This window comes from Microtus ochrogaster, unplaced genomic scaffold, assembly GCF_000317375.1.
Source record: "Microtus ochrogaster isolate Prairie Vole_2 unplaced genomic scaffold, MicOch1.0 UNK31, whole genome shotgun sequence".
Classification (NCBI taxonomy): Eukaryota; Metazoa; Chordata; class Mammalia; order Rodentia; family Cricetidae; genus Microtus; species Microtus ochrogaster.
The window spans coordinates 377,970-399,892 of NW_004949129.1; the positions used below are offsets into that span (position 1 = coordinate 377,970).

The 21,923-nt window shown below is 46.0% G+C and overlaps 2 protein-coding genes across 2 annotated transcripts; both read left to right on the plus strand.

Moving 5' to 3' along the window:
• Positions 1 to 1,270: 1,270 nt before the first annotated feature.
• LOC101989528 (keratin, type I cuticular Ha1) lies at positions 1,271 to 4,820 on the plus strand. Its single transcript, XM_005368219.2, has 7 exons — positions 1,271 to 1,630; positions 1,910 to 1,992; positions 2,321 to 2,477; positions 3,209 to 3,370; positions 3,462 to 3,587; positions 3,763 to 3,983; positions 4,667 to 4,820. The coding sequence occupies exons 1-7, from the start codon at positions 1,283 to 1,285 to the stop codon at positions 4,818 to 4,820; spliced, it is 1,251 nt and encodes a 416-aa protein (XP_005368276.1). The 5' UTR covers positions 1,271 to 1,282.
• A 4,403-nt stretch (positions 4,821 to 9,223) lies between these two features.
• Positions 9,224 to 13,021, plus strand: LOC101989819 (keratin, type I cuticular Ha4). The gene is made up of 7 exons (XM_005368220.1): positions 9,224 to 9,697; positions 9,797 to 9,879; positions 10,693 to 10,849; positions 11,688 to 11,849; positions 11,941 to 12,066; positions 12,228 to 12,448; positions 12,937 to 13,021. Exons 1-7 carry the CDS (start codon positions 9,350 to 9,352, stop codon positions 13,019 to 13,021), a joined length of 1,182 nt encoding a protein of 393 aa, XP_005368277.2. The 5' UTR covers positions 9,224 to 9,349.
• The last annotated feature ends 8,902 nt before the right edge of the window (positions 13,022 to 21,923 follow it).

Genomic DNA, 21,923 nt, shown 5'->3' on the forward strand with positions numbered 1-21,923 from the left:
TTGCAGGGTACCTCAGTATGTTTCTTGCTAGCATCTAAGCCCTTGGATTCAATGATATAACATAGCTTTCCTTCCTTACTTTTGAACTCTTAGTCCTTACAACATCTGGATGCAGTAGGACTGGAGCTGGGGTGCCCAGGGCAGAATGTTGCCTATGCATCCACTGAGTGCAGAGAATGGGCAGAATGTTTGAAAGTTTAACTGGAAATTTAAAAGTGGTTCTTAATGCTAAGTCGGACACGGATATGTTACATACTATAGAGTCAATTTGTTCAAGTTTAAGTTAAAGTGATTTCTTGTCTGGGAAGACCCCTTTTGGACTACCTTTTTGCCTTGCTGAGGTTTGAGCCCAGGACATTGCATAGAGTAGGCAAGTGCACTACGTACTACAGACCTGCATTCCTAATCACTTTGGATTATCTCTTGACTTTCTTAAATGAGCCATTCCTTCTGTTTTGACTCATGCCCCATATTTGATGAACACATCCACTTTCTTTTCCTAGGCAGTTTAAATGAATCTACTGACCCATCAGCTAATATTTTTTCGGACCTCTTTCAAAACTGTCTCTTCTTCCAGAAACTTCTCTGTTGTCAAGGTGGTTATTAAAGTCTCTACCATTCTCTTAAGTGATAACAGAGGCCATTACATGGTCCTGTAAACCACAAACACCTCTCCAACCTTCAGAGCTAAGGTTTAGGTCAGCCCAAATCATCACCACTGTCACCCATCCTTGGCCTGGAATATGGCACCATGCAGAGAGTTGTCTCTCACCACAAGGAAGAAGAGTTGATGGTTGTAACGGAATGTAGTGTCTTCCTTCAAGCAATCCGTCTGTCTCTCTTTCTCTCTCTCTGGAAATGGCAGGTTAGCTAGGACATGAGGTTGACTATGGGCCTTCAGCATCTTGTAACACAAAAGAATGCCACTGGATGGACCAACACCTGAGTGACCAGGGCTGGACCATGTGGCTCCTTTGAAGCTCTGCCGCAGAACTCTGATTTCAAGGGTGTAATGGCTGAAGAAGAGTCCTGACTTAGCAGGAAGCTCAAGTAAAGAATTTTTATGGGATCAGGGACTCCTCTGAGGGAGGCAAATGACAGACTGATGGAGAGGGCGTCTGAAAACCAGCGAAGAAGTACAAAGAAAAAAGATTTTACATACTGTGTCCACACCCTCTGGAGAAGGGTTATAAATTCTCACCAGAGGAAGGACACCCAGAGCTCTGAGGCTTGGAGAATCCACACTGTGTCTTCAGCCAGGCACCTCACTCCCTCCAGCACCATGCCATACAACTGCTGCCTGCCCACCATGAGCTGCCGCACCAGCTGCTCCTCCCGGCCCTGTATACCCAACAGCTGCCATAGCTGCACCCTGCCCGGGGCCTGCAACATCCCTGCCAATATCGGCAACTGCAATTGGTTCTGTGAGGGCTCCTTCAATGGCAACGAGAAGGAGACCATGCAGTTCCTGAATGACCGCCTGGCCAGCTACATGGAGAAGGTGAGGCAGCTGGAGAGAGAGAATGCAGAGCTGGAAAGTCGGATCCAGGAGAGGAACCAGCAGCAGGACCCTCTGGTGTGCCCTGCCTACCAGGCCTACTTCAGGACCATTGAGGAGCTGCAGCAGAAGGTGAGGGGCCATGCTGCCATGTCTAAATGATGGTACCTTGCTATGGTTCTCAACCTGAGGTAGAGAAGTGTTTCTCATTTCAGACCCATAATGATCTGTCAGGGTCCATAAAGAAATGTCGTAGATGACAGCTGATGTTCATAAGGTCGATCCATCAGCTAGACTGCAGCTACAATGATCCTCGCTTTCCCATTTTCCTTGCTAGTCATTTTTAAACAAGCTGATGGTTTTGTATTTATTTTTCATGCTCACTGATTCATGTGGTCTCTCCTTCCTTAGATCCTGTGTAGTAAGTCTGAGAACGCCAGGTTGGTGGTGCAGATCGATAACGCCAAGCTGGCTGCCGATGACTTCAGGACTAAGTGAGTCATTTGGCATTCACGCTAGTATCCTTTTCTTTGACTTAACCCCCAGTTAAAGAAGGGGATTTCCATAGTTTTTCCGAACAGTAGACAATCTGTTAGTTGTGAATGGTTCTGCAAAAAGATGTTGGGAGCAGAACCAAGAAAAGGAATCACAAAAAAATGAGAAAAGGATGAGGTTGGGTTTTGGTGGAGCATCCGGAACTCTCTGTCCCCTGAGTCTATGCATTGCAGGAAGTAGGAAGGCAACACAAATGGTGTCTAGCAAGAATTATTGTTCTGGATCTTGAGTTTCACCAGTTGCTGCTCTGACCCTGTCCTTTTTCAGGTATGAGACCGAGCTGTCCCTGAGGCAGCTGGTGGAGTCGGACATCAATGGCCTGCGCAGGATCCTGGACGAGCTGACCCTCTGCAAGTCTGACCTGGAGGCTCAGGTGGAGTCCCTGAAGGAGGAGCTGCTGTGTCTCAAGAGGAACCACGAGGAGGTGAGACCAGATGAAGGACCTAACTCAGCCTCAGGCTTTGGGGTCGGGAGAAGCAGAACAAAGGGTACAAAAACAAATCTCAGAATGTTTTTATGAATTCCTTTCAAAACCATTAAGACCCAATGAGAAAAAAACTATAGACGAACTTATCCATATTCTCAGACAGAATATACCTCATGTTAAAAACCCATGTATGATTTTCCAGACATCTCCACTTGCTGGCAATTTGCCACTGAGCTATAGAATTCCAGACTTGCTATGTTGGTGATCTGATTATTCTCTTGCTAAGATAAATAAGATAAGGAAGGGAAATGTTGCCTCCACTCTTCCAAAGTCTTGTGGAGCAACGAGTGGCTTCTGCTGGGACTTGGCATGGCAGGATTCTGTTTCTTTTTTTTGGTAGCAAGAATTATTTAATGTACAACTTGAATCTGTTTAGCCATCTTTTTGCATTTGAGGGTCTCAGTTTCCAATCTGGGAAACTTGTTGGTTAGCCTGTTCTTCAACAGCAGCTCAGCAAACCCTTGGGATTTCTTTTTGAAGACAAGTGTCGTGTCAGGGTAATGGTGAGGAGGGAGTTGAGCCTATGGAGCTTATTTGTATTGCACTGATATAATAAACTGCTCCACTCCAAGGTTCTTTTTTACAAGGAAATAGACTTAGGGCTTCAACAGGGAGGGTTATCTCTGAGACTCACTGAGAATAGTAACTGGGGATTTACTCATCTGTAGGAAGTCAACACCCTGCGCTGCCAGCTTGGAGACCGCCTCAACGTGGAGGTGGATGCTGCTCCCACTGTGGACCTGAACCGTGTGCTCAATGAGACCAGGTGTCAGTACGAGGCCCTGGTGGAAACCAACCGCAGAGAAGTGGAGGAATGGTTCACCACACAGGTGGGCATCTGAGCTCATGGTCACCCAGGAACTGAGTCCCCCAGGACTATAAGGCAGGGTCTGAGCCTGTCTTTGCCTTTGCCTCTTGCAGACCGAGGAGCTGAACAAGCAGGTGGTGTCCAGCTCAGAGCAGCTGCAGTCCTGCCAGGCAGAGATCATCGAGCTGAGACGCACAGTCAACGCCCTGGAGATCGAGCTGCAGGCCCAGCACAACCTGGTGTGTAGTGTCCAGACCTTCTGCTGAGCAGTGTGGAGTCAGGAGGCAGAGTCACTGGGATGCCCCTGGGGCCACTCTCTCTTCCTAGCTCTTGAAGGCTGTGACTCCCTTGGAAGGCCATGCAGGGACCTTTAGAGGGGACAGCATGTGACAGCCTTTGTCTTCTCCCCCACAGAGAAACTCTCTGGAAAACACCCTGACAGAGAGCGAGGCTCGCTACAGCTCCCAGCTGTCCCAGGTGCAGTGCCTGATCACCAACGTGGAGTCCCAGCTTGGTGAGATCCGGGCTGACCTGGAGCGTCAGAACCAGGAGTACCAGGTGCTGCTAGACATCCGGGCCAGGCTGGAGTGTGAGATCAACACGTACAGGGGCCTGCTGGAGAGCGAGGACTGCAAGTGAGTGCACAGATGGACGGGTTTGATGAGTGCTCAGAGGGGAGTATCAGACTCGGTTGGAACTGTCACAGATTGTCTACCTCGGGAAAGAAAATCATGCCTTCCCACTTGACATGCTCAAACAGAACTCCCGAAACACCACAGCCATCATTAAAAACACCAAGCGTCTTGTTAGCACAGTTGGTGGTGTACAAACTGAACTGGTTCAGTTATCTTTGTATTCTACTGTGATAACATGCAGAATCATGTGAGCTGTCTTCTTACAATACTCCATTGTATAGACAGCCTAAGATAGAAACTATCTTATCTGCTTGTGTAATCACCCTCGGGTAGGCGGGTACAGTATTCTTCCAGGTTTCTTCGTAAGGACACCAGGGCTTGGAGAAGGCGGTAACCCACTCAAGGTCAACAGCTAGGAGTATATAGATTTGGGGTGTCTGTGTAGTACTTGTGATTCTCTATAGGAGGGGGAATTTTAGTGAGTTAAAGGTTTTGCAATAGAGGGGAGCTGGGTCTTCTCTGTTCTAGGCTAGGACAAATCCTGACAGGACTTTTTCTCTTGCCAGCTCTCTGATATGTGGTCATATATAGATAGGGTTATATGTGGTTACTCTTTGGGACTCTCTGATATGTGGTTATGCATGTGGCTCACCTCACCTTTCTCTTGTGTTCTTCTTCTCTAGGCTACCCTGCAATCCCTGTGCCACAACCAATGCATGCGGCAAGCCCATCGGGCCCTGTGTCTCCAATCCCTGCACTCCGTGCCCACCCCCCGCCCCTTGCACACCTTGTGTCCCACGTCCCCGCTGTGGGCCATGCAACTCCTTTGTACGCTAGAACCTGGGAGATGCCAAAGGGGCAAGGGTACAGGGCTTAGCGCTCCAGAGCTCTGACCTGGTTCTGGTTCATTCCCAGGCGTAAAACCACAGAATAGCCAGTGCAACCCTGGAACGACAGCCCCAGAAACTGTGCCTTCAGCCACTGTATCTTCTCTAGACCATTGCCTGCCTGCTTTTTCCTTCAGAGGGACCTGACTCTCCCTTGGCTCATCTGGAGGACTCTGAAGTGCCAGTGGCTCTCCTTTGTAATCTCACAATAAATGTTTTCCTGCCAAAAGCAGATGCCTTTCTTCTTGCTCTTCGTTTGTCGCCATCTGCTCCCCACCTTAGGACGCTATAAAAAGCCACTTGAAAGTCAAGCTTTATAATGGGCTTCCGTCTTGATGGGCAGATGGCTGGCCTGACACCCCGCACCCATGGGTGAAGTAGAGCAGCCACCAGAAGGGAGTGCATGCTGCTGTCTCCCTTTTATTATTCTATATTTCTCTCAGGGCATAGATTCTCCCAGAGCTGTTGCTATCCAAGCCTGAACTTGAAGGCATGAACTAGGGATGGTAAATCTGGAAAACTCATTTTTTTTCCCTCAGCAAGATCCTTGGATCTAGTGTTCTATGATTCTGGGTTATTGTAGTTCAGGAAACCTCAGGGGTACACTGTGAAGGAGCCCCCCCCGTCACCCCGGTTTTTCCTGCCGTACCCAGACCGTCTTCCTTTCTTTTATGTGTGTTTTCATTATTGGCCAGGCAGGGCTTCCAGCCACTGACCTGGAGGATCCACCAGTTCTTCATGGGCTATTTGTCCTCTCTCATGTCAATCTAACCAGTTTCTGGTCAACTCCTACTCTGTAGATGCTGGGTGGTGCAGCACGGAGAGACACTAGCAGGCAGCTCCCAACCGCAAGCTACTCACAATTTGTTAAGAGCATAAAGTTAGACCCACAAGGAGTGTTATCACCCTAAGACACAGAACCTTGATTCCTGAGCACGTATCTGACTATTGAAAGAGACAAGCTCTGGAGACTGAGGACAGTGGTATGTCTCAAGAAATGGCAGCTTCTTCTTTTTTTTTTTTTTTAGACAAAAATTTCTTTTTTTTTTGCTGGAGAAATTAAATTTTATTTATTTATTTATTTTTTATTTTTTTATTTATTAATTTAGTAAAGATTTCTGCCTCCTCCCAGCCACCGCCTCCCATTTCCTTCCCCCTTCCCCAATCAAGTCCCCCTCCCTCGTCAGCCTGAAGAGCAATCAGGGTTCCCTGCCCTGTGGGAAGTCCAAGGGCCACCCATGGCATCTTCTTTTAACTGGAAGGAAAATCCACAGAAATGATAAGTGTTGATTTCATAAAATCCTGAGGACCCTCAGGATGTTATCAGCCTGCTTTTATGAACCACAGTCTTGTGAACTGACATGATCAAGACACCGTGTCTTCACCACTGCTCGCACCATTTAAAATGCTCTCCTTCACCAGAAGAACACAGGGTTCCAATTTTTTCCATGTGCTTGCCAATGCTTCCTATTTTCTGTTTGTTTGAAGCCATAGTCATCAGAATGGATGTGAAGTGGTACTGTATTGTGCTGTCCATTTGTATGAGCCCGATGACTAAGGGCATCGAGCATCTTTTTAAATGACCATTTGCACATCTTCTTCTGAGACTTGTCAGTTGAAGTTTTTACCCATTTTTAAGATTGTTTCTCTTGTTTTTCTTATGTTGTAAGAGTTCATAATAAATTCTAGACCTCATTTCCCACCATATATATGATATGTAGATATTTCCTCCCAGTTCGTGAATTCCTTGGTTTATCCACCCCCTTTCTGGGCCTTGGATCCTGACCTTAGGGCCTCACATATGTTAAGCAAGTACTGGGTCACCAAGTTATATTTCCAGACCATGTTTCTTTCCTTGATGGAGTTTTTTTACTTTTTATTTTTAAATTTAATTTATTTTATGTGTGAGAGTGTTCTGCTGCATGTATATAAGTATATAAGTGCATCATGTATGTGCCACGCCCATGGAGGCCGGAAGAAGGCATTAGATTCCCTGGAACTGGAATTACAGAGGGCTATGAGCTGCCATATGGATACTGGGGGCTGAATCTGGGTCCTCTTGACTGCTGAGGCATCTCTCCAGTCCCGTGGCTGAGTATCTGATGCACAGGAGTTTCATTTTGGAGGAAGTCTGTTGAATTTTTCTTTTGGTTGCCTGAGATCTTGGTGGCAAATCCAGATTCACAAAGATGTTCCTTTACAGGTTTTATAATTTTAGTTTTGATATTTGAGACTTTAATCTTTTAAGAAATCTTAAAAAGAAATAAATTTCTTTACATATTTTGTGCATATACGTGTGCATAAGAGAGTGGTCTTGTGTCGAGCTCGTACGTGGAACTTAGAGGATGATCCGCAGGAGTTGATTCTCCCCTTCCGCCATGTGAGTCCCTGGGACTGAGCTCACGGTGTCAGGTTTGGCAGCAAGTGCCTTTTCCACTGTATCTTCTCATTGGTCCCCTTTCAGATTTTCCACGGTTGGTGTGGAGAAATGCTTCCTGATCTCTTGATCTTAGCGCAACATAAAACTTGAATTTGAGATTGGTTTTGGACTTCTAACTTATGGGATTCTAAGGAGTGCATCTGAGTCATTTTAAGGCCTTAACTTTGTGGGCAGCAGGAACAAGAAGCCAATATAGCTCTTACCTATTGAGGGCCCTCCACGACTTAGGATGTTATCGCAAATGGATGCTTATAACAGTGCTAGAATCAAACCCACTTTACAGATGAGGACACTGAGGTTACATTTGGTTATCAGAATCCGGTTCCACCTATTGTTATAGGCAAGACTCGACCACAGAGTATGGAGAATGGAATGTTTACATCCAGGTTAATGACATTCTTCAAAGCAGCCTCCTATGCACAAGCTCCGTACACGGGTACATTCCAGACTAATTTTTTTGTCAAGCCCCTCTAAAGAGAATAATGAATCATAATTGATATAATTATACAGTTTGTTTGCTTTTAATTATCTTACTTGTCTAACTTACTCCCAACTCCTCTTTGAATAGCTTCACAAGAGTCAAGCCGATCCTCAAGGCTTGTTGTTCACAACAAACTGAGTATTGAAGACAGGAAGCCCCCCCCCCCAAAGCTCTGCATATGGTTTAACTAGATATAGCGTCTGCAATAGAGGGGCACTGTGGCTATGAACAAACCTTATAAGAGCCACAAGTCATAATATGTTCTTCGGACACATCTTAATGTTTAAAGAAATGTGCTCTACAGTTCCCCCAAACCTTTGAAATGGCTTTTAATATTCCCTTGGTGTTCCACTGTCACCAACAGACCTATGGCAAAACAGCAGTTCTCAGTGTTGGGGGTGCTTTGAAAAACCTGGGGGGCACAATTAAAAACTTTTGAGAGTGCAGTCTCCTCTTAAACATACTGATTTAAGCGACTCAAGAGCCAGCCGTCAGTTTGGTCCCAGGGGTCTTGTAGAATCCAGACAGGTGAAGCATTTCCAATGGCTCCGATAAAGCCTGCTCAGGAGGACCTGGATGTTGGTCAGAGCTATCAGCTTGACATTCTTGGACATGACTTGTGACTTTCCTGAGCTTCAGTTTCCCCAGGGGTAATGAAGGGGCAACAGGCTTATCTTCACCTACTTGACACACGTGTTGAGGAAAACACAGAATGTCGTGTTAATGTCTTCCCTCAGTGTCAGAGAACCCACCCAATGGCCCCATCTCTTAAAGGTTCCACTGTCCACCAAGAGTACAGCTCTACATTCTATACAGACTGTGGCCTACGGCTGGCCAAACCTCCTTTTAGTACAATCCCCATCCATATGACTGACTGTCTATCCCATCCATCCATCCATCCATCCATCCATCCATCCATCCATCCATCCATCCATCATCTTTCGTTTTGCATTCTCATTTTCCAAACACCATTACACAGCTGTTTCTAGTCTGTCTATCTGGACATTTCCCAAGGTGCAGCCAGTATCCAGGCTGAGTTTCTTCTATAAGGATTGCTTCCCTAAATTCTGAAATGTGTGTAGATTTGAGAGGAGAGGCATATGGGAAGGCTGTTCACTCACAGTGCCTTTTCCATAGCTATATCAGCAGAACCTTGCGGGAAAGGAATCTCTGACTGCCAAGCAACCCCACCTCATGTCCCATGCTCTTCTTCCCTCTGAGTAATGGGGTGAGCCTTTCACGGCGGTGATGAATCTGCCTCCTTTGAAGCCATCTGACCAAACTCTGATTTCATCAACCACTTGTACCCAGCAAGAGGCCGCCGTGACACAAGCTGAATGGAATAATTTTATAGATGAGGGGGGACTCTTTGGAAGCAATCTAAGTAGCTTATTTTGAAGAAAAATTAGCTGAAGCATTAGGAAAGGAAATTATGCTATTTTCCAAGCCCCCACCCACTTTTAAGGGTATAAAAGGACCATGAAAGAGAGAGAGACTCAAACCTCATCCACATCTACCTCCAGCAGCTCACTGCTCTCCCATCACCTCTCCCAACACCATGTCCTGTGAATCCTGCCTGCCTGCCCTGAGCTGCCGTACCAGCTGTGCCTCCCGGCCCTGTATACCCAACAGCTGCCACAGCTGCACCCTGCCCGGGGCCTGCAACATCCCTGCCAATATCGGCAACTGCAATTGGTTCTGTGAGGGCTCCTTCAATGGCAACGAGAAGGAGACCATGCAGTTCCTGAATGAACGCCTGGCCAGCTACATGGAGAAGGTGAGGCAGCTGGAGAGAGAGAATGCAGAGCTGGAAAGTCGGATCCAGGAGAGGAACCAGCAGCAGGACCCTCTGGTGTGCCCTGCCTACCAGGCCTACTTCAGGACCATCGAGGAGCTGCAGCAGAAGGTGAGGGGGTGGCCTAAGAGCCCATCATCAGTTGCCCTTCTTTGACTGGGGAGGCATGCTCAAGTTCAAGTGGATCTTACATTAGAACCATTGTTTCAGATTCTGTGTGCTAAGTCTGAGAACGCCAGGCTGGCCGTGAAGATCGACAATGCCAAGCTGGCCTCTGATGACTTCAGGACCAAGTATGTTGAACCTTTTGAGTTGGGTGACTTCCAAACCCTGATGGCTCTTTCATGGCGTCTTCATGGCTCTGTGGGTTTAGTGTTGCCTGGAAGGGCAGGCGGAAGGGATGAGAAAGATACTTCTTCCCCTTTCCTGCCTCCTTCTCAGTCTGGCTATGAAAGTAAGCTGTAGACAGATATTCAGACTTGAGCCCTGCAGTTGATACGAATTGACTGTCCTTTATCAGAAGTGCTTGGGACCCGAAGTGGTTTTTGGGTTTTGGCTTTCCTTTTGAGTTGTGGGTATTTGAACACTCATAAAGAGCTGTCTTAGGGATGGGACCTGAGTCCAAACTCATTTGTTAAGGTGTTTATATGCCGCAAACACAGACTGAGTCTCATTTTATACACTGTTTTTAGTGCACCTGCATTTTGTCTGTCAATGGAGTCAGGAAGGGCAGTTTGCACTGTGGTGTTGTGTCCCTCAAAGACTTTCAGATTGTTCTGGTTTTGGATTTTTCTAGTCAGTGATATTCAATCCATATCAATGTTTCTAGTAAGTTCTTTTTATAAAACTCCCAAATCCAGAGACGGGAATGGATCCATTTGGTGTTTTATTAACCAATAACACCAAGAACAGAGTGAGGACCCCACCTTATAAGTGTCTTCGGGCCCCTTGTGATGTGAAGTGGGTCCAGACCTCCCGCAGCTGATCCACACATAGCAGGATGGAAACAGAGGAGGAAAGGCACACAACTGTATACGTTCATGGAGTTTGTGGTCCAGCCACATCCTAAGAAGATGCTGGCTGATCCTCCAGCTCTCTGTGTGCAGGTACCAAACTGAGCTGTCCCTGAGGCAGCTGGTGGAGTCAGACATCAACAGCCTGCGCAGGATCCTGGACGAGCTGACCCTCTGCAAGTCTGACCTGGAGGCTCAGGTGGAGTCCCTGAGGGAGGAGCTGCTGTGTCTCAAGAAGAACCACGAGGAGGTATGGAGAAGTGTTGTCAAAGCAGGTTTCAGAGCCTTAGACTGAAGTTGTTAGCATTAAGAGGGGGCCCCTGGAATTGGGTACCAGCTGTCAGGTTCCCTGGTGTGGGACCATTCCCCGAAGGACTTTAAGCTAAGGTCCTAGGAGGATGGCTCTGTATCCTTGTCAAGGAGTACAGTGAGCTATGGATGCCCATGCACATAGGTGAGCATGAGCAGTGAGGATGGATGTCCATCCGCTGAACTCTGACCTCTCCTGGTTACTACTGTTAGGGTCCAAGAACTGATGGTGGAAATGGAGGGTAAAAAAATATAAAATAACCCATGGTTCCTCTCTTTAAGAACTCTTAGTCCAATATGATGGGACAACCATGGAGCCCTAGCGATCGAATGCAAGGCTGAGTGAAATCAACACTGTGCCGTGTGTGCATAGTAGGAGGAAGCCAGTCTTATAGGGAGGAGCAGGGGAGCACTTCCAGGGGCAAGGGGAGGATGCTAAAGTGCTGCCATTTGAGGGTATAGGCTGAGCAAAGAGGCGCTTAGGTAAGGCATATTTGAGAATGGCTAAGCATGTAGTACCTAAAGGGGTGTGGTGGAGACAGGAGGGTTTGCGAGTGCCAAGGACTCAGTCTTAGAAGGATGAGAAGGTGCTTCTGCTTTTGTCTGAGATAGATAATTACGTGCGTCCCGCTGGAGCTTTGCAGTGATAATCTGCATCTTTGGAGCGATCAGGATGTTGTTTCAGCCCCCATCCCTTTGTAGGCGGGGTTGTACTCGTTTCCCTCTACCAGGAAGAGAGCAGATCTGCTTTCATGGCTTCTTTCTCCTTCTTCCACCAGGAAGTCAACACCCTGCGCTGCCAGCTTGGAGACCGCCTCAACGTGGAGGTGGATGCTGCTCCCACTGTGGACCTGAACCGTGTGCTCAATGAGACCAGGTGTCAGTACGAGGCCCTGGTGGAAACCAACCGCAGAGAAGTGGAGGAATGGTTCACCACACAGGTGGGCATCTGAGCTCATGGTCACTCAGGAACTGAGTCCCCTAGGACTCTAAGGCAGGGTCTAAGCCTGTCTCTTCCCTTGCCTCTTGCAGAGTGAGGAGCTGAACAAGCAGGTGGTGTCCAGCTCAGAGCAGCTGCAGTCCTGCCAGGCAGAGATCATCGAGCTGAGACGCACAGTCAACGCCCTGGAGATCGAGCTGCAGGCCCAGCACAACCTGGTGTGTAGTGTCCAGACCTGCTGCTGAGCAGTGTGGAGTCTGGGGTGCCTTTGGAGTCATGCCCTCTTCCTAGCTCTTGAAGGCTGTGACTCCCTTGGAGGGCTATGTAGGAACCTTTAGAGGGGACAGCTGTCTGATAGTCTCTGTCTTCTCCCCCACAGAGAAACTCTCTGGAAAACACCCTGACAGAGAGCGAGGCTCGCTACAGCTCCCAGCTGTCCCAGGTGCAGTGCCTGATCACCAACGTGGAGTCCCAGCTTGGTGAGATCCGGGCTGACCTGGAGCGTCAGAACCAGGAGTACCAGGTGCTGCTGGACATCCGGTCCCGACTGGAGTGTGAGATCAACACGTACAGGAGTCTGCTGGAGAGCGAGGACTGCAAGTGAGTGCAGAATGGATTTCTGGGATAGCATGTGTGGTGGACATGTTAGACAGGAGAAACACACTTGGTGGCCATGTTTCAGATGCTCACATAGTGCTTCGAAAGCCCACAGTGGACGCAGTGATTGGCATTAGTCAAATAAATGCGTGTGAGCAAAGGTGAAGGGCATAGCTTCTGTTTTTGAAAGTTATCAATAGAGAGGAGAGAGGTGTGTCCAGATATTGCCAGTTACAGCCTTACATGTTGGGTGAGGCCAATCTCATTAAGTTCCATGAGAGGGAAGAGTGTGAGATATTTTTTAAAAGCACAAGTTTCCAGTTTGGCCCAAGGTATTGTGGGTAAGAGAAAAGGGCTTGGTCACAGCCACAATTCTAATTCCATCCACTGACAGTTCTTAGGTTGTTTCTATAAGTAAAAGATACTGTGCGTGATTTAGGGTTCTCTGATTTATTCTCTCCAACCCTATGTTTGCTTCTGTGTCTTCCCAGCCTCCCCTGCAACCCATGCGCCACCACCAATGCTACTGGTACCTCCTGTGGACCTTGTGGCGGCTGTCAAAAGCGTTGCTGTTAACTGAACAACTTAGATCCCCTTCGAAAATGTCAATGAAGCCATTTAGTTAAAATGCAGGAACAGTCTCCAGGTGCCTACTTAGACAGGACTTCCATCGCCATTAAGAAACATCACCATGAAAACGGTGTTTGCCAGAAACTCACAGGTTTTGCAGAACCAACAAGCAAAGACAGCCATCTTCAACTTCCGGACAAGCTCCTTCAGTTGAAGGTTGAGCCTGTTTGCTGCTGAAGGTGTCAGACCTCTGCAATCTGAGCTCTGGGGCTTACCATAGAGGGCGTTTCCTGTACATGCCTCCATATCCTGCCTTCCTTTCTTCTCTGGTATTCTCTGGAATGCAAGGAGGCAGCTTCATTTACTTCCCAATAAACTTGATTTCTCTGGCATAGTAAAGATGTTTCTCATTCATATTCATACTTTGTAAAATATTCACGACTGTCCCATAAAAATACCTCTCACCAGCAGGGTGAGTAAATGGATCGAATGACTGACCTAGGTATTATGCTCAGAGGGAAACCTTGAGGGACAAGGGAGAGGTGTTCTCTGGATGGGCGACTCTCATTACATGCTTGCCATACAGAAAGCTTGGACATGAACACCAAGGTGCTTTTGCTGCAGCTAGGGGGCCCTTGGCTATTTTGAGAATCCCCCAGCCTGCAAATTTCTCAATTTGTCTCCCTAATTAGGATTTTTTTCTTTTTCCTAAACTACCTTACCACTGGAGGTATCTCATCTCATCTCTCTGGAGCCCCTGCCTCACCTTCATTGATTTCACAGTCCATCACAGCTTCCAACACTGCTCTGCTCACGTGTGCCCTGGCTTCCAGCTTTTATCCATCTATATCTCTGTTCCTGGATTATTAGCACCCCAATATGACTCCTGAATTGGCTGATTTCCAAATCTCAGTCTTGTTAGAACACAAACTCTCCAGCTGCCTCCAAATCCATAAACCCAGTCAGATCTCCCCAAAGCTTGCTCTCTAGAACAGAAAGTAAAGAAACCATCAGAGCTGTGGTCCTGTTGCTCCTCCCTCTAGCAGCTACAAGATAATCTTATTGTCCCTTTCAGATCTGGCTCCACATATGCCAAGTGCTGTACAGATTATGGTACTTAGTGTTGAACTATCCACAATATCTTAAAAATTTATTCAGGGGTTTTTGTTTAGGGGTTTTCTTTGGAGGCCTCCCTTTCCTTCAGATTCCCTCCCCCCATCATGGTGTCTGCAGTGGAGCTCTCATTCTCTTTTACTTTAAGAAATCTCTCTGGATGAAGTTCTTGGAGCTTTTCTATGGACCTTAGGCCGAAGTCTGTCTCTCTTGCTAAAGTTCACTCTGAAGGGTAATTGGTTTAACTTCCTTTCCCTTGAAGCTGCTGTTTTCTGTTTTTCTCATTATTATACCAAGTCTCAGCTCAAGTTCCATGCTTTCATTTACTTATAAGACAGCTTCAGTTCATGTCGGTCCACCCCATCATGCCTAGCTTGGCTGAGACTTAGAGAGCAGCTTTGTTTTGTCATCTACTTGGCTTTCTTTTTTTCTTTTTTAATTTTTTTTTATTGATTCTTTGTGTCCCCCTTTTAGATACAAATAGACCAAGGGTTTGGACTGGCATGGGCTTGGCACAAATATAATAGCAATAAGTTGGAAAATGCCCTAGCGACCATAGTCACTGTCTCAAAGTCTCCACCAGACCTGGCATTAACTGGGCTGGAGTGATGCACCTTTCGCTGCTGCTGAGAGCTGGGGTGGCAGGCAGGCTCAGAGACCTTCCACAGCTGTTTCATGGGCCCCTCAGGTCAAACTCTTGGATGTGCAGAGCCTGGGACTGCTGCTGCCTCCCTGTTGCTGCCTTCTGGACGTCTCCATGAGCACTCGGCAGTTGGCTGTCACTCTTGCGAAACTCTGCTCCAGTCACTGCCTCTCTGTACACTGCTCACGGATGGGCAGCCCAGAGGTCTGGGTGACTCACCTTGGCTTGCCTCAGCTCCAGGGCTGCGGTTGCTGATGCCCCTGTTACCACCACCACCTATGCCATCCCCCTCGGCCCCACAACCTCCAGTAGGGAATTTTGGCATAGTTCTCTCTCCAGACTACTTCCTGCTGATTATTGGGTGAAGTAATTTTTGGGGTTATTCACAGAGACATTTCAGGGGATCTTGGTCCATCAAACCATGTTAGCCTTATGATTCCACATATTCTCATCTTCTGTGAAAACAAAATCAGAACCTCTTTTCCAAAGCAACATATCTTTAGTCCTGTATTTTAAAGTCAAGGCACCTTTTTTAGTAGTTCTCAGAATCAAATGTCTTTCTCCAGTCAAAAAACCAAAAGAAAACACAATATACATAATCCAAATTCTCTGTGCACATTCCATCCTTTTATGGCTTATAATCTGACTGTCTATACTCTGTTTCTTTGAAGACTCAAACACACATAATACATATACCCATGTTTAATCCACCCTCACCATTCCTGAGGGTGATCTCACTGGGGTCTCCACTTGTAAAACTACACCAGTTCCGTACTGTACTCTATTCACTATGTGCTATGGGAACTAGGCTGAAAATTTAAAAACATATACAGACAGACAGAGACAGACAGACAGACAGACAGGGCCATGGGAATATCCTTGAGACAAGAATGCCAAGAATTCCCACTTTAGTGTGTTTAGGGGCAGCTTATATAGTGCTCTGGCTACATCCCAGCTCTCGGGATCTTTCAGCTGCATTCACCAGAAATCACTCACCTGCCATCAGGGTCTTATGCTGAGAGCAGAGGAAAACAAGTTGTTTAGAAGAAATTCAGGGTCTGGTGGTCTGCAATCCTCAACATTTGTGTCTTTCACATCATACATCTTAATCACATTCATTTCTCTGTCCCTTGATATCCACCCTCTGCCCTTGTAATCTCCCCCCCCTCAAAAAAATAAAATTTAAGAGAGAATAAAGAAAAAGAATGAAATAAAATCAATCTCATTGTGGAAGCTGTAGTGAGACACTGTGAGTTATGCAATGAACACTTTAATTCATAAATCTTTTTTTTTTTTTGACTTTCGAGACAGGGTTTCTCTGTGGCTTTGGAGCCTGTCCTGGAACTAGCTCTTGTAGACGAGGCTGGCCTCGAACTCCCAGAGATCCGCCTGCCTCTGCCTCCCAAGTGCTGGGATTAAAGGTGTGCGCCACCACTGCCCGGCAATTCATAAATCTTGATGTACAAATGTTCACCACAGAGTCATTGGTCTGGTTCTAGGCCTCTAGTATCTGCTATGCTATTGATGCTGGACCCTCAATGGGATGCCTCTTGGATATCCTGTTGTTGCCTTGTGTTGTGGAGATCCTGCAGCTTTGGGTCTGCAGGACTAGCACTTTCATGTACTCCAGCAGACCACAGATGGGGTGGATGTTGGGGTGGGTCAACTCATAATCTTGGTTCTGGGCCTGGGTAGTTGCAGGGTTGGTCAGCCTGCCAGATTTTCCATGTCCTCACCACCAGTGTGAGCTCTCCAGTATTACCTTGGCTAGTTCACCCCTTGTAGCAATGAGAAAGGGGTGGGACCAGTTCTCCTGCTTTCGCACCCTGAGGGTCACCCGTCTCATACCTGCACCATCAGGGCCCACTCTATTGTGTTGCTCAGGTGAGGTGCAGGGGCTACTTTCCTGGGTTCTGTAGTTAGTGATGGAGCAGGGACAGCTCTCCTACTCTTATGACCTCAGGGCCAGCTCTCCCACATGCTACAGGTGGTGAGGGATGGGGGGGCATTTCTCCTTTGCCCACCCCACCATGTGGCAGATGAGAGGTAGGGCCATAAATCCCATGCTCATGTTCTTGGGGCCAATTTACTGGCACCCCTGTCAATAGGGTCAGCTCTACTGTGCAGACAAGGTACAGGACCCACTTTCCTGAGTGCTGCAGCTGGTAACTAGGAGGGTCAGTTCCATCCTCCATTGTAGGCAGTGAGGGGAAAAGGGTAAGGGGGCATCTCTCCCTTGACCATCCTGGGCGTGACTGTTCTCCCACTGCTCGTGACCTTGGGGCTGGCTTACCCATACCTCTGCCAACAGGGTCAGCTCTATTGTGCTGCCCAGGTGAGATGCAGGGCCTGTTCTCCCAAGTGCTTCAGCTGGTGAGGAGCAGGGGGAGTTCTCCAGCTCTTTTGACTTTAGAGGTAGCTCTCCCACCTGCCTCAGGTAGTATGTGTATGGGAAGGGGGTCTCTCTCTTTTAGAGCTGCATGGAATAGAAGAAGGAAGACCTTCTAGGTAGCTGCTGAGAGAAATCATGAAATGAGATGGGTGGGGGGGGAGAGGATGAGTGGAGTTTGGACGCATCCTCTAGCATGTGGAAACTGATTGGAGATAAGGAACAAGGAAGAAAAGACAGGGGGAAATTATAACTATACTGGTTGAACACTGGATTAGTCAGGATCTTGGATAATCAACCAATAGGATCTTTATAGAAACTGAATCACTAGGATATCTATCTGTCTGCCTGTCCGTCCGTCTGTCCGTCCGTCCATCCATCCATCTGTCATCGATCTATCATCTACTTATCTATCTCTATCTATCTATTTATGTATATATCTATGTTCTATTTAAGACATAGATGTATATAAAATTGTTGTGTAGTGTTGGCTCATGTCATTAAGGAGATTGAGAAATTGTGTGATCTTGAAGATGATAGCCCACAAAAGGCAATTATGTAGCTCCATTCTTAGCCCAAAGACCTAAAAACCAAGAGAGCCAACATTATGGGTCCTAGTCAAGGTTTGAAGGCATAAATGTCTGAGACCAGGATTGGACTGGCATCCTAGGTCAACAAGGAAGAGTTAACCCAACATCATTGCACACTTATTTTCATTCTTTGAGCCTTCAGTGATTTAGATGATGCTCATCTACACTGATAAAAATGATCTTCAGTATAATGTTTTTCAGAAACACTCCATAAATCCATTCAGAAGTAGACTTAATCGGCTATCTGGCATCCCTTACCAAAGTTGTATAAACATATAAAATTAATCATCAAAAACACCTACTATGGGTATAAAGTTTTTCTCTTTTAAAAACTGATTATTTCATTTTAACATGTCTGAAATTTTAGCCTACATGTATGTATGTGTAGTAAGTGTGCACCTGCTATCAATGGCTGTCAGAAGAAGGCACCGAATACCTTGGAACTGCAGTTACAGATGAGTGTGAATTGTCATGTGCATGTTGGGAAAAATTTCAGGTCCTCTTCAGGATCAACAAGTGCTCATAACCACCGAGTCAACTTCCCAGACCCTGGGTCTGAAGTTTTTGAGCCTCCTGAAAGGAAACAATGGTGGTACAGCCATCCTAAAAAGTATGTTTTTAAGTATATTTCTTTTCTTTTTAAATTTAAATAACATTTTCCCCATTTATTTTACATACTAAACAGTTTCCCCTTCCTCCTCCCCTCCCATCCTCCCTTCCTCTCTTCTCCCCTCCCTCCCTCCCTTCTCTTCCTCTTTCCCATCAACTCCCTCCCCATCCACTCCTCCTCCATCTCCACAAATGGCTGGATTTTTTAGAGAGTTATTTAAATAAGGGTGGTAGCCAGAGCTGTAGGAGTCATAATATAAAGAGTTTTTCTCTGTCCCGACAGCCAACTCCCAAATAATGACATGGAGACTTCTTATTAATTATGAAAACTTGGACTATAGCTTAGGACTTGCTCCTAATTAGTTTTTATAACTTAAATTAACACATTTATATCTCTCTTCCATCTTGCACCTCTTGTTTCCTCTCCCTGTCTTCTCCTTCCATCCTCTCTGTCTCTGGAAATCCTGCCTAACCTCTTCCTGCCTATCTATAGTTGGCCATTCAACTCTTTATTAAACTAATCAGAAGGGAAGATGGTAGACTACAAAAGAGCCCTGGGGACCACTGATGGAAGTGACAGAGATGACATAGTGTGCTTCAAAATTCCCCAAATGATGTTCATAGCTTCTTTTTTTTTCAGGTTTTTGAGGACATCTGGGTACAGAAATTGGGGAGGAAAATAGAGGAGCAGCTTAGGTGACATAGAACCAAAAGAAGCCAAGAACTCCACTGAGGGGATGGCCAACAGAATACAGACCGAAGGAGAGGAGAATCATATTGGACATACAAAGAGGGAGTTCACTGACGACTGTGAAGGGGCATGGTCTGTAGGATGCTGGGGAAGAAGCTGTTGCCTCAGAGCTCCTTCATGCTCACCTCAAATTATCACTTGACACTGAGTGTAATGCAAAAGCTTTACACACTAAGCCCCAAGCTACTTTATCTGCTGGGCTTTGAGAAACTGTGCTAGCATTTGCTCTTTCTCTTGACCTGTAGAGCACTCTACACACCAGATTTTAACCTCTTCTCCTCAGAGTTCCTTAATCTAGCCATCCCAGGTAGAATAAAACCATTGTTAGGGCTGATGAGATGGATCAGCTAGCAAAGTTATTGCCATGTAAGGCTGATGAGTTGATATTCACACAAAGGTAGAAGGAGGGAAATAGCTACTAAAAGTTGTTGTCTGACCTCCACACACACACACATGTGTGAGTGTGTGTGTGTGTGTGCCTACACTCATGGACACACACATGATAACAATAAGTAAGTAAAATCATTAAGTTATGTTGTTTTGGATTGTTGCACCTTCTTCTATTCTAGAGTTAAAACCGTAGCATGGGTGAACTTGGAACTTCTTGACTTAAACTGGACTGTTTTTTGATATGAGAAATCCTCTTGCTTGCCCAGTGTTACCATTCACAGCTTCTCACTGCCATTTGTATACATGTAATAAAGAAATTTGTGAGGAACCCAATGTACCTTTTTGCATTTCCGAAAGAACACATCTTTCATATGCTGTGTCCTGATGAGAATTTCAAACAGCAAATTCTCACCATTATGGATGTGACATTGGGAAAGAGAAGGGAGGTTTCCTCATGACTTTAAAGACAGGAAAGGTGGCTCCAGCAAAAGACTTGCCCTGACTTCACTCCACGGTTAAATACTACTGTTGAGTTTGTGTGTGATCTCTGGCATGGAAATAACCTTGGCTTCTATAATGAATAGTGTCCTTAAACCTCAGATGCCGTTGGCTCACATCTTGAAACCAGAAGCCTCAGCCACAGCGTCTGACACAATGATACAGGTAACTATAAAACCTTTCTGGTTGTTAGGATTTCATCTTCCCATCATGTTTATTGAAGGGTCATTGGCCAGGGACAATATCATCATTTATGTAAAGTTGAGAACACACAGCATATAGTAAATGGAACCAACGAGAAGTGCTTGCTTCTAAGAATTCCTAGGAAACAAACTGAAACTTGTTTCTTTTCTTACCAGATCCACACCCTTTCAGGCATTCATTATATAATAGCCATGTCACTACTCAGCAAATGCAGCTACCTCCACCCAGGATGTGTGTCTTTTTCTAACTCTACCATGCATTTTTGAATATAGTAATATTTTCCATGTATTATTCCACTCTGACTGAGGCAGAAGCTATGGAAATAGTTATACACGCTTCATGGACATATTTTCTAGTTTACAACACACTATCCTTTCTTTTTAGAAAATAGCATTGTCTGGGATCTTTGTCTTTTGAGGCTGGTGGCATAGAAGAAGAGAAGAATGGAAGATACTTTAAAAAAATTAAAAGTTTCACCTATTTTCTGGGTTGTGTGAGCTCATCCAATTGGGCTTTGATCAACTTGGTACTGATTATAAATCAGCACACCTGACCCACATGTCACGTTAGAACCATTTACAAGTAGGGTTAAGTGGGAAGGCAGAGGCTATGAACATGAGGAAGGAATAGCCTTAAAAGAACACCCATTTGCTTAAAGCTTGCTTTCTGTCGAGAACCATGCTTGGAGCTAGCTCTTCCTTGGAAATGACTTTCAGAATCGTCCAAGAAAAATACACATTATTGTTTTGTAGTCACAACTTGTTTCTGACCCATTAAAGAAATGACTCGGCATGGATGTCTACTTCACTTAATAGGTTTAGTTTCAAATAATATCTGGCTGGCTCCAAAATGTGATACAGCCTTAAAATATGTCTTCCATGAGAGTAACGAAAAGAGCAGGGCCCCAGCGCACCTTTGAATGAGGGAGGATCTGAGCATTAACTATGTGATAGGAATTAGCTCCGTGTTTTCAAGAAGTAAAACTTTAAGAATGCCTTTTGTGTTTGGCACACTGATAGATTAGACATACAATCCCAACTGTTCAAAGCTCCATCTAGGAAGGTTCGAAGGCAGAGATGTGTTTGCCAGAATGTGCTGGTGGTCTTGAGACGTCACCTTAGCACATGACAGATGCAGGCACTGAGGGATCACACCCCTTGGAGGACTAAACTCAGGTGTTTCTGCACTAGATTGACTAGGAGTTGGCTTCTCTCCAACTTCTAGTGGGAGCCATGTGGTCTTGTTAAGTAGACTTTCATTAGAATAGAAATGACTTGGGCTCTTAAAGGAAGAATAGACTTATTTCTCTGTTCATATCCATGGGTGGAAGGGCTGGGGAGAAGCACTGCCAGGCAATGGCTGAGTTTGACTGAATTCTGTCTATCACACATTATTCCATCTTATGGGAAGTGGGAGAGTTCCATGCTGTTGTGAGAATATGGTCACTGGAATTAGGGAAATCTGCTTATGATCTTGGTTCGACCACAGTGGACCTCTAGGATCTTGGGAAGAGTCTGAGGCCACCTTACAAACTCTTACAAGGCTTTTTGGTCCCTGGAGGAGTTAATGCATAGGAGCTACCTAACTCACTCAGTGTCTGGTACCAAATGGGCACTCAAGCAAACAGCAGTCAATTACAGCCACATTGTGTGCAAATACTTTAATACTTCATGCTCAATAGCTGTCCCAAAATGTTAGTTTCCTAAGCATTCCTATGAGGA

What these genes read in the sequence shown, in the direction of transcription:
- LOC101989819 (XM_005368220.1), top strand. Translation starts at nt 9,350, where the DNA reads ATGTCCTGTGAATCCTGCCTGCCTGCCCTGAGCTGCCGTACCAGCTGT. An exon ending in AGGAATGGTTCACCACACAG is followed by an intron (nt 11,850 to 11,940) that starts GTGGGCATCTGA and finishes TGCCTCTTGCAG; the next exon opens with AGTGAGGAGCTGAACAAGCA. An exon ending in CTGGAGAGCGAGGACTGCAA is followed by an intron (nt 12,449 to 12,936) that starts GTGAGTGCAGAA and finishes GTGTCTTCCCAG; the next exon opens with CCTCCCCTGCAACCCATGCG.
- LOC101989528 (XM_005368219.2), top strand. Translation starts at nt 1,283, where the DNA reads ATGCCATACAACTGCTGCCTGCCCACCATGAGCTGCCGCACCAGCTGC. An exon ending in GCCGATGACTTCAGGACTAA is followed by an intron (nt 1,993 to 2,320) that starts GTGAGTCATTTG and finishes GTCCTTTTTCAG; the next exon opens with GTATGAGACCGAGCTGTCCC. An exon ending in TGCAGGCCCAGCACAACCTG is followed by an intron (nt 3,588 to 3,762) that starts GTGTGTAGTGTC and finishes TCTCCCCCACAG; the next exon opens with AGAAACTCTCTGGAAAACAC.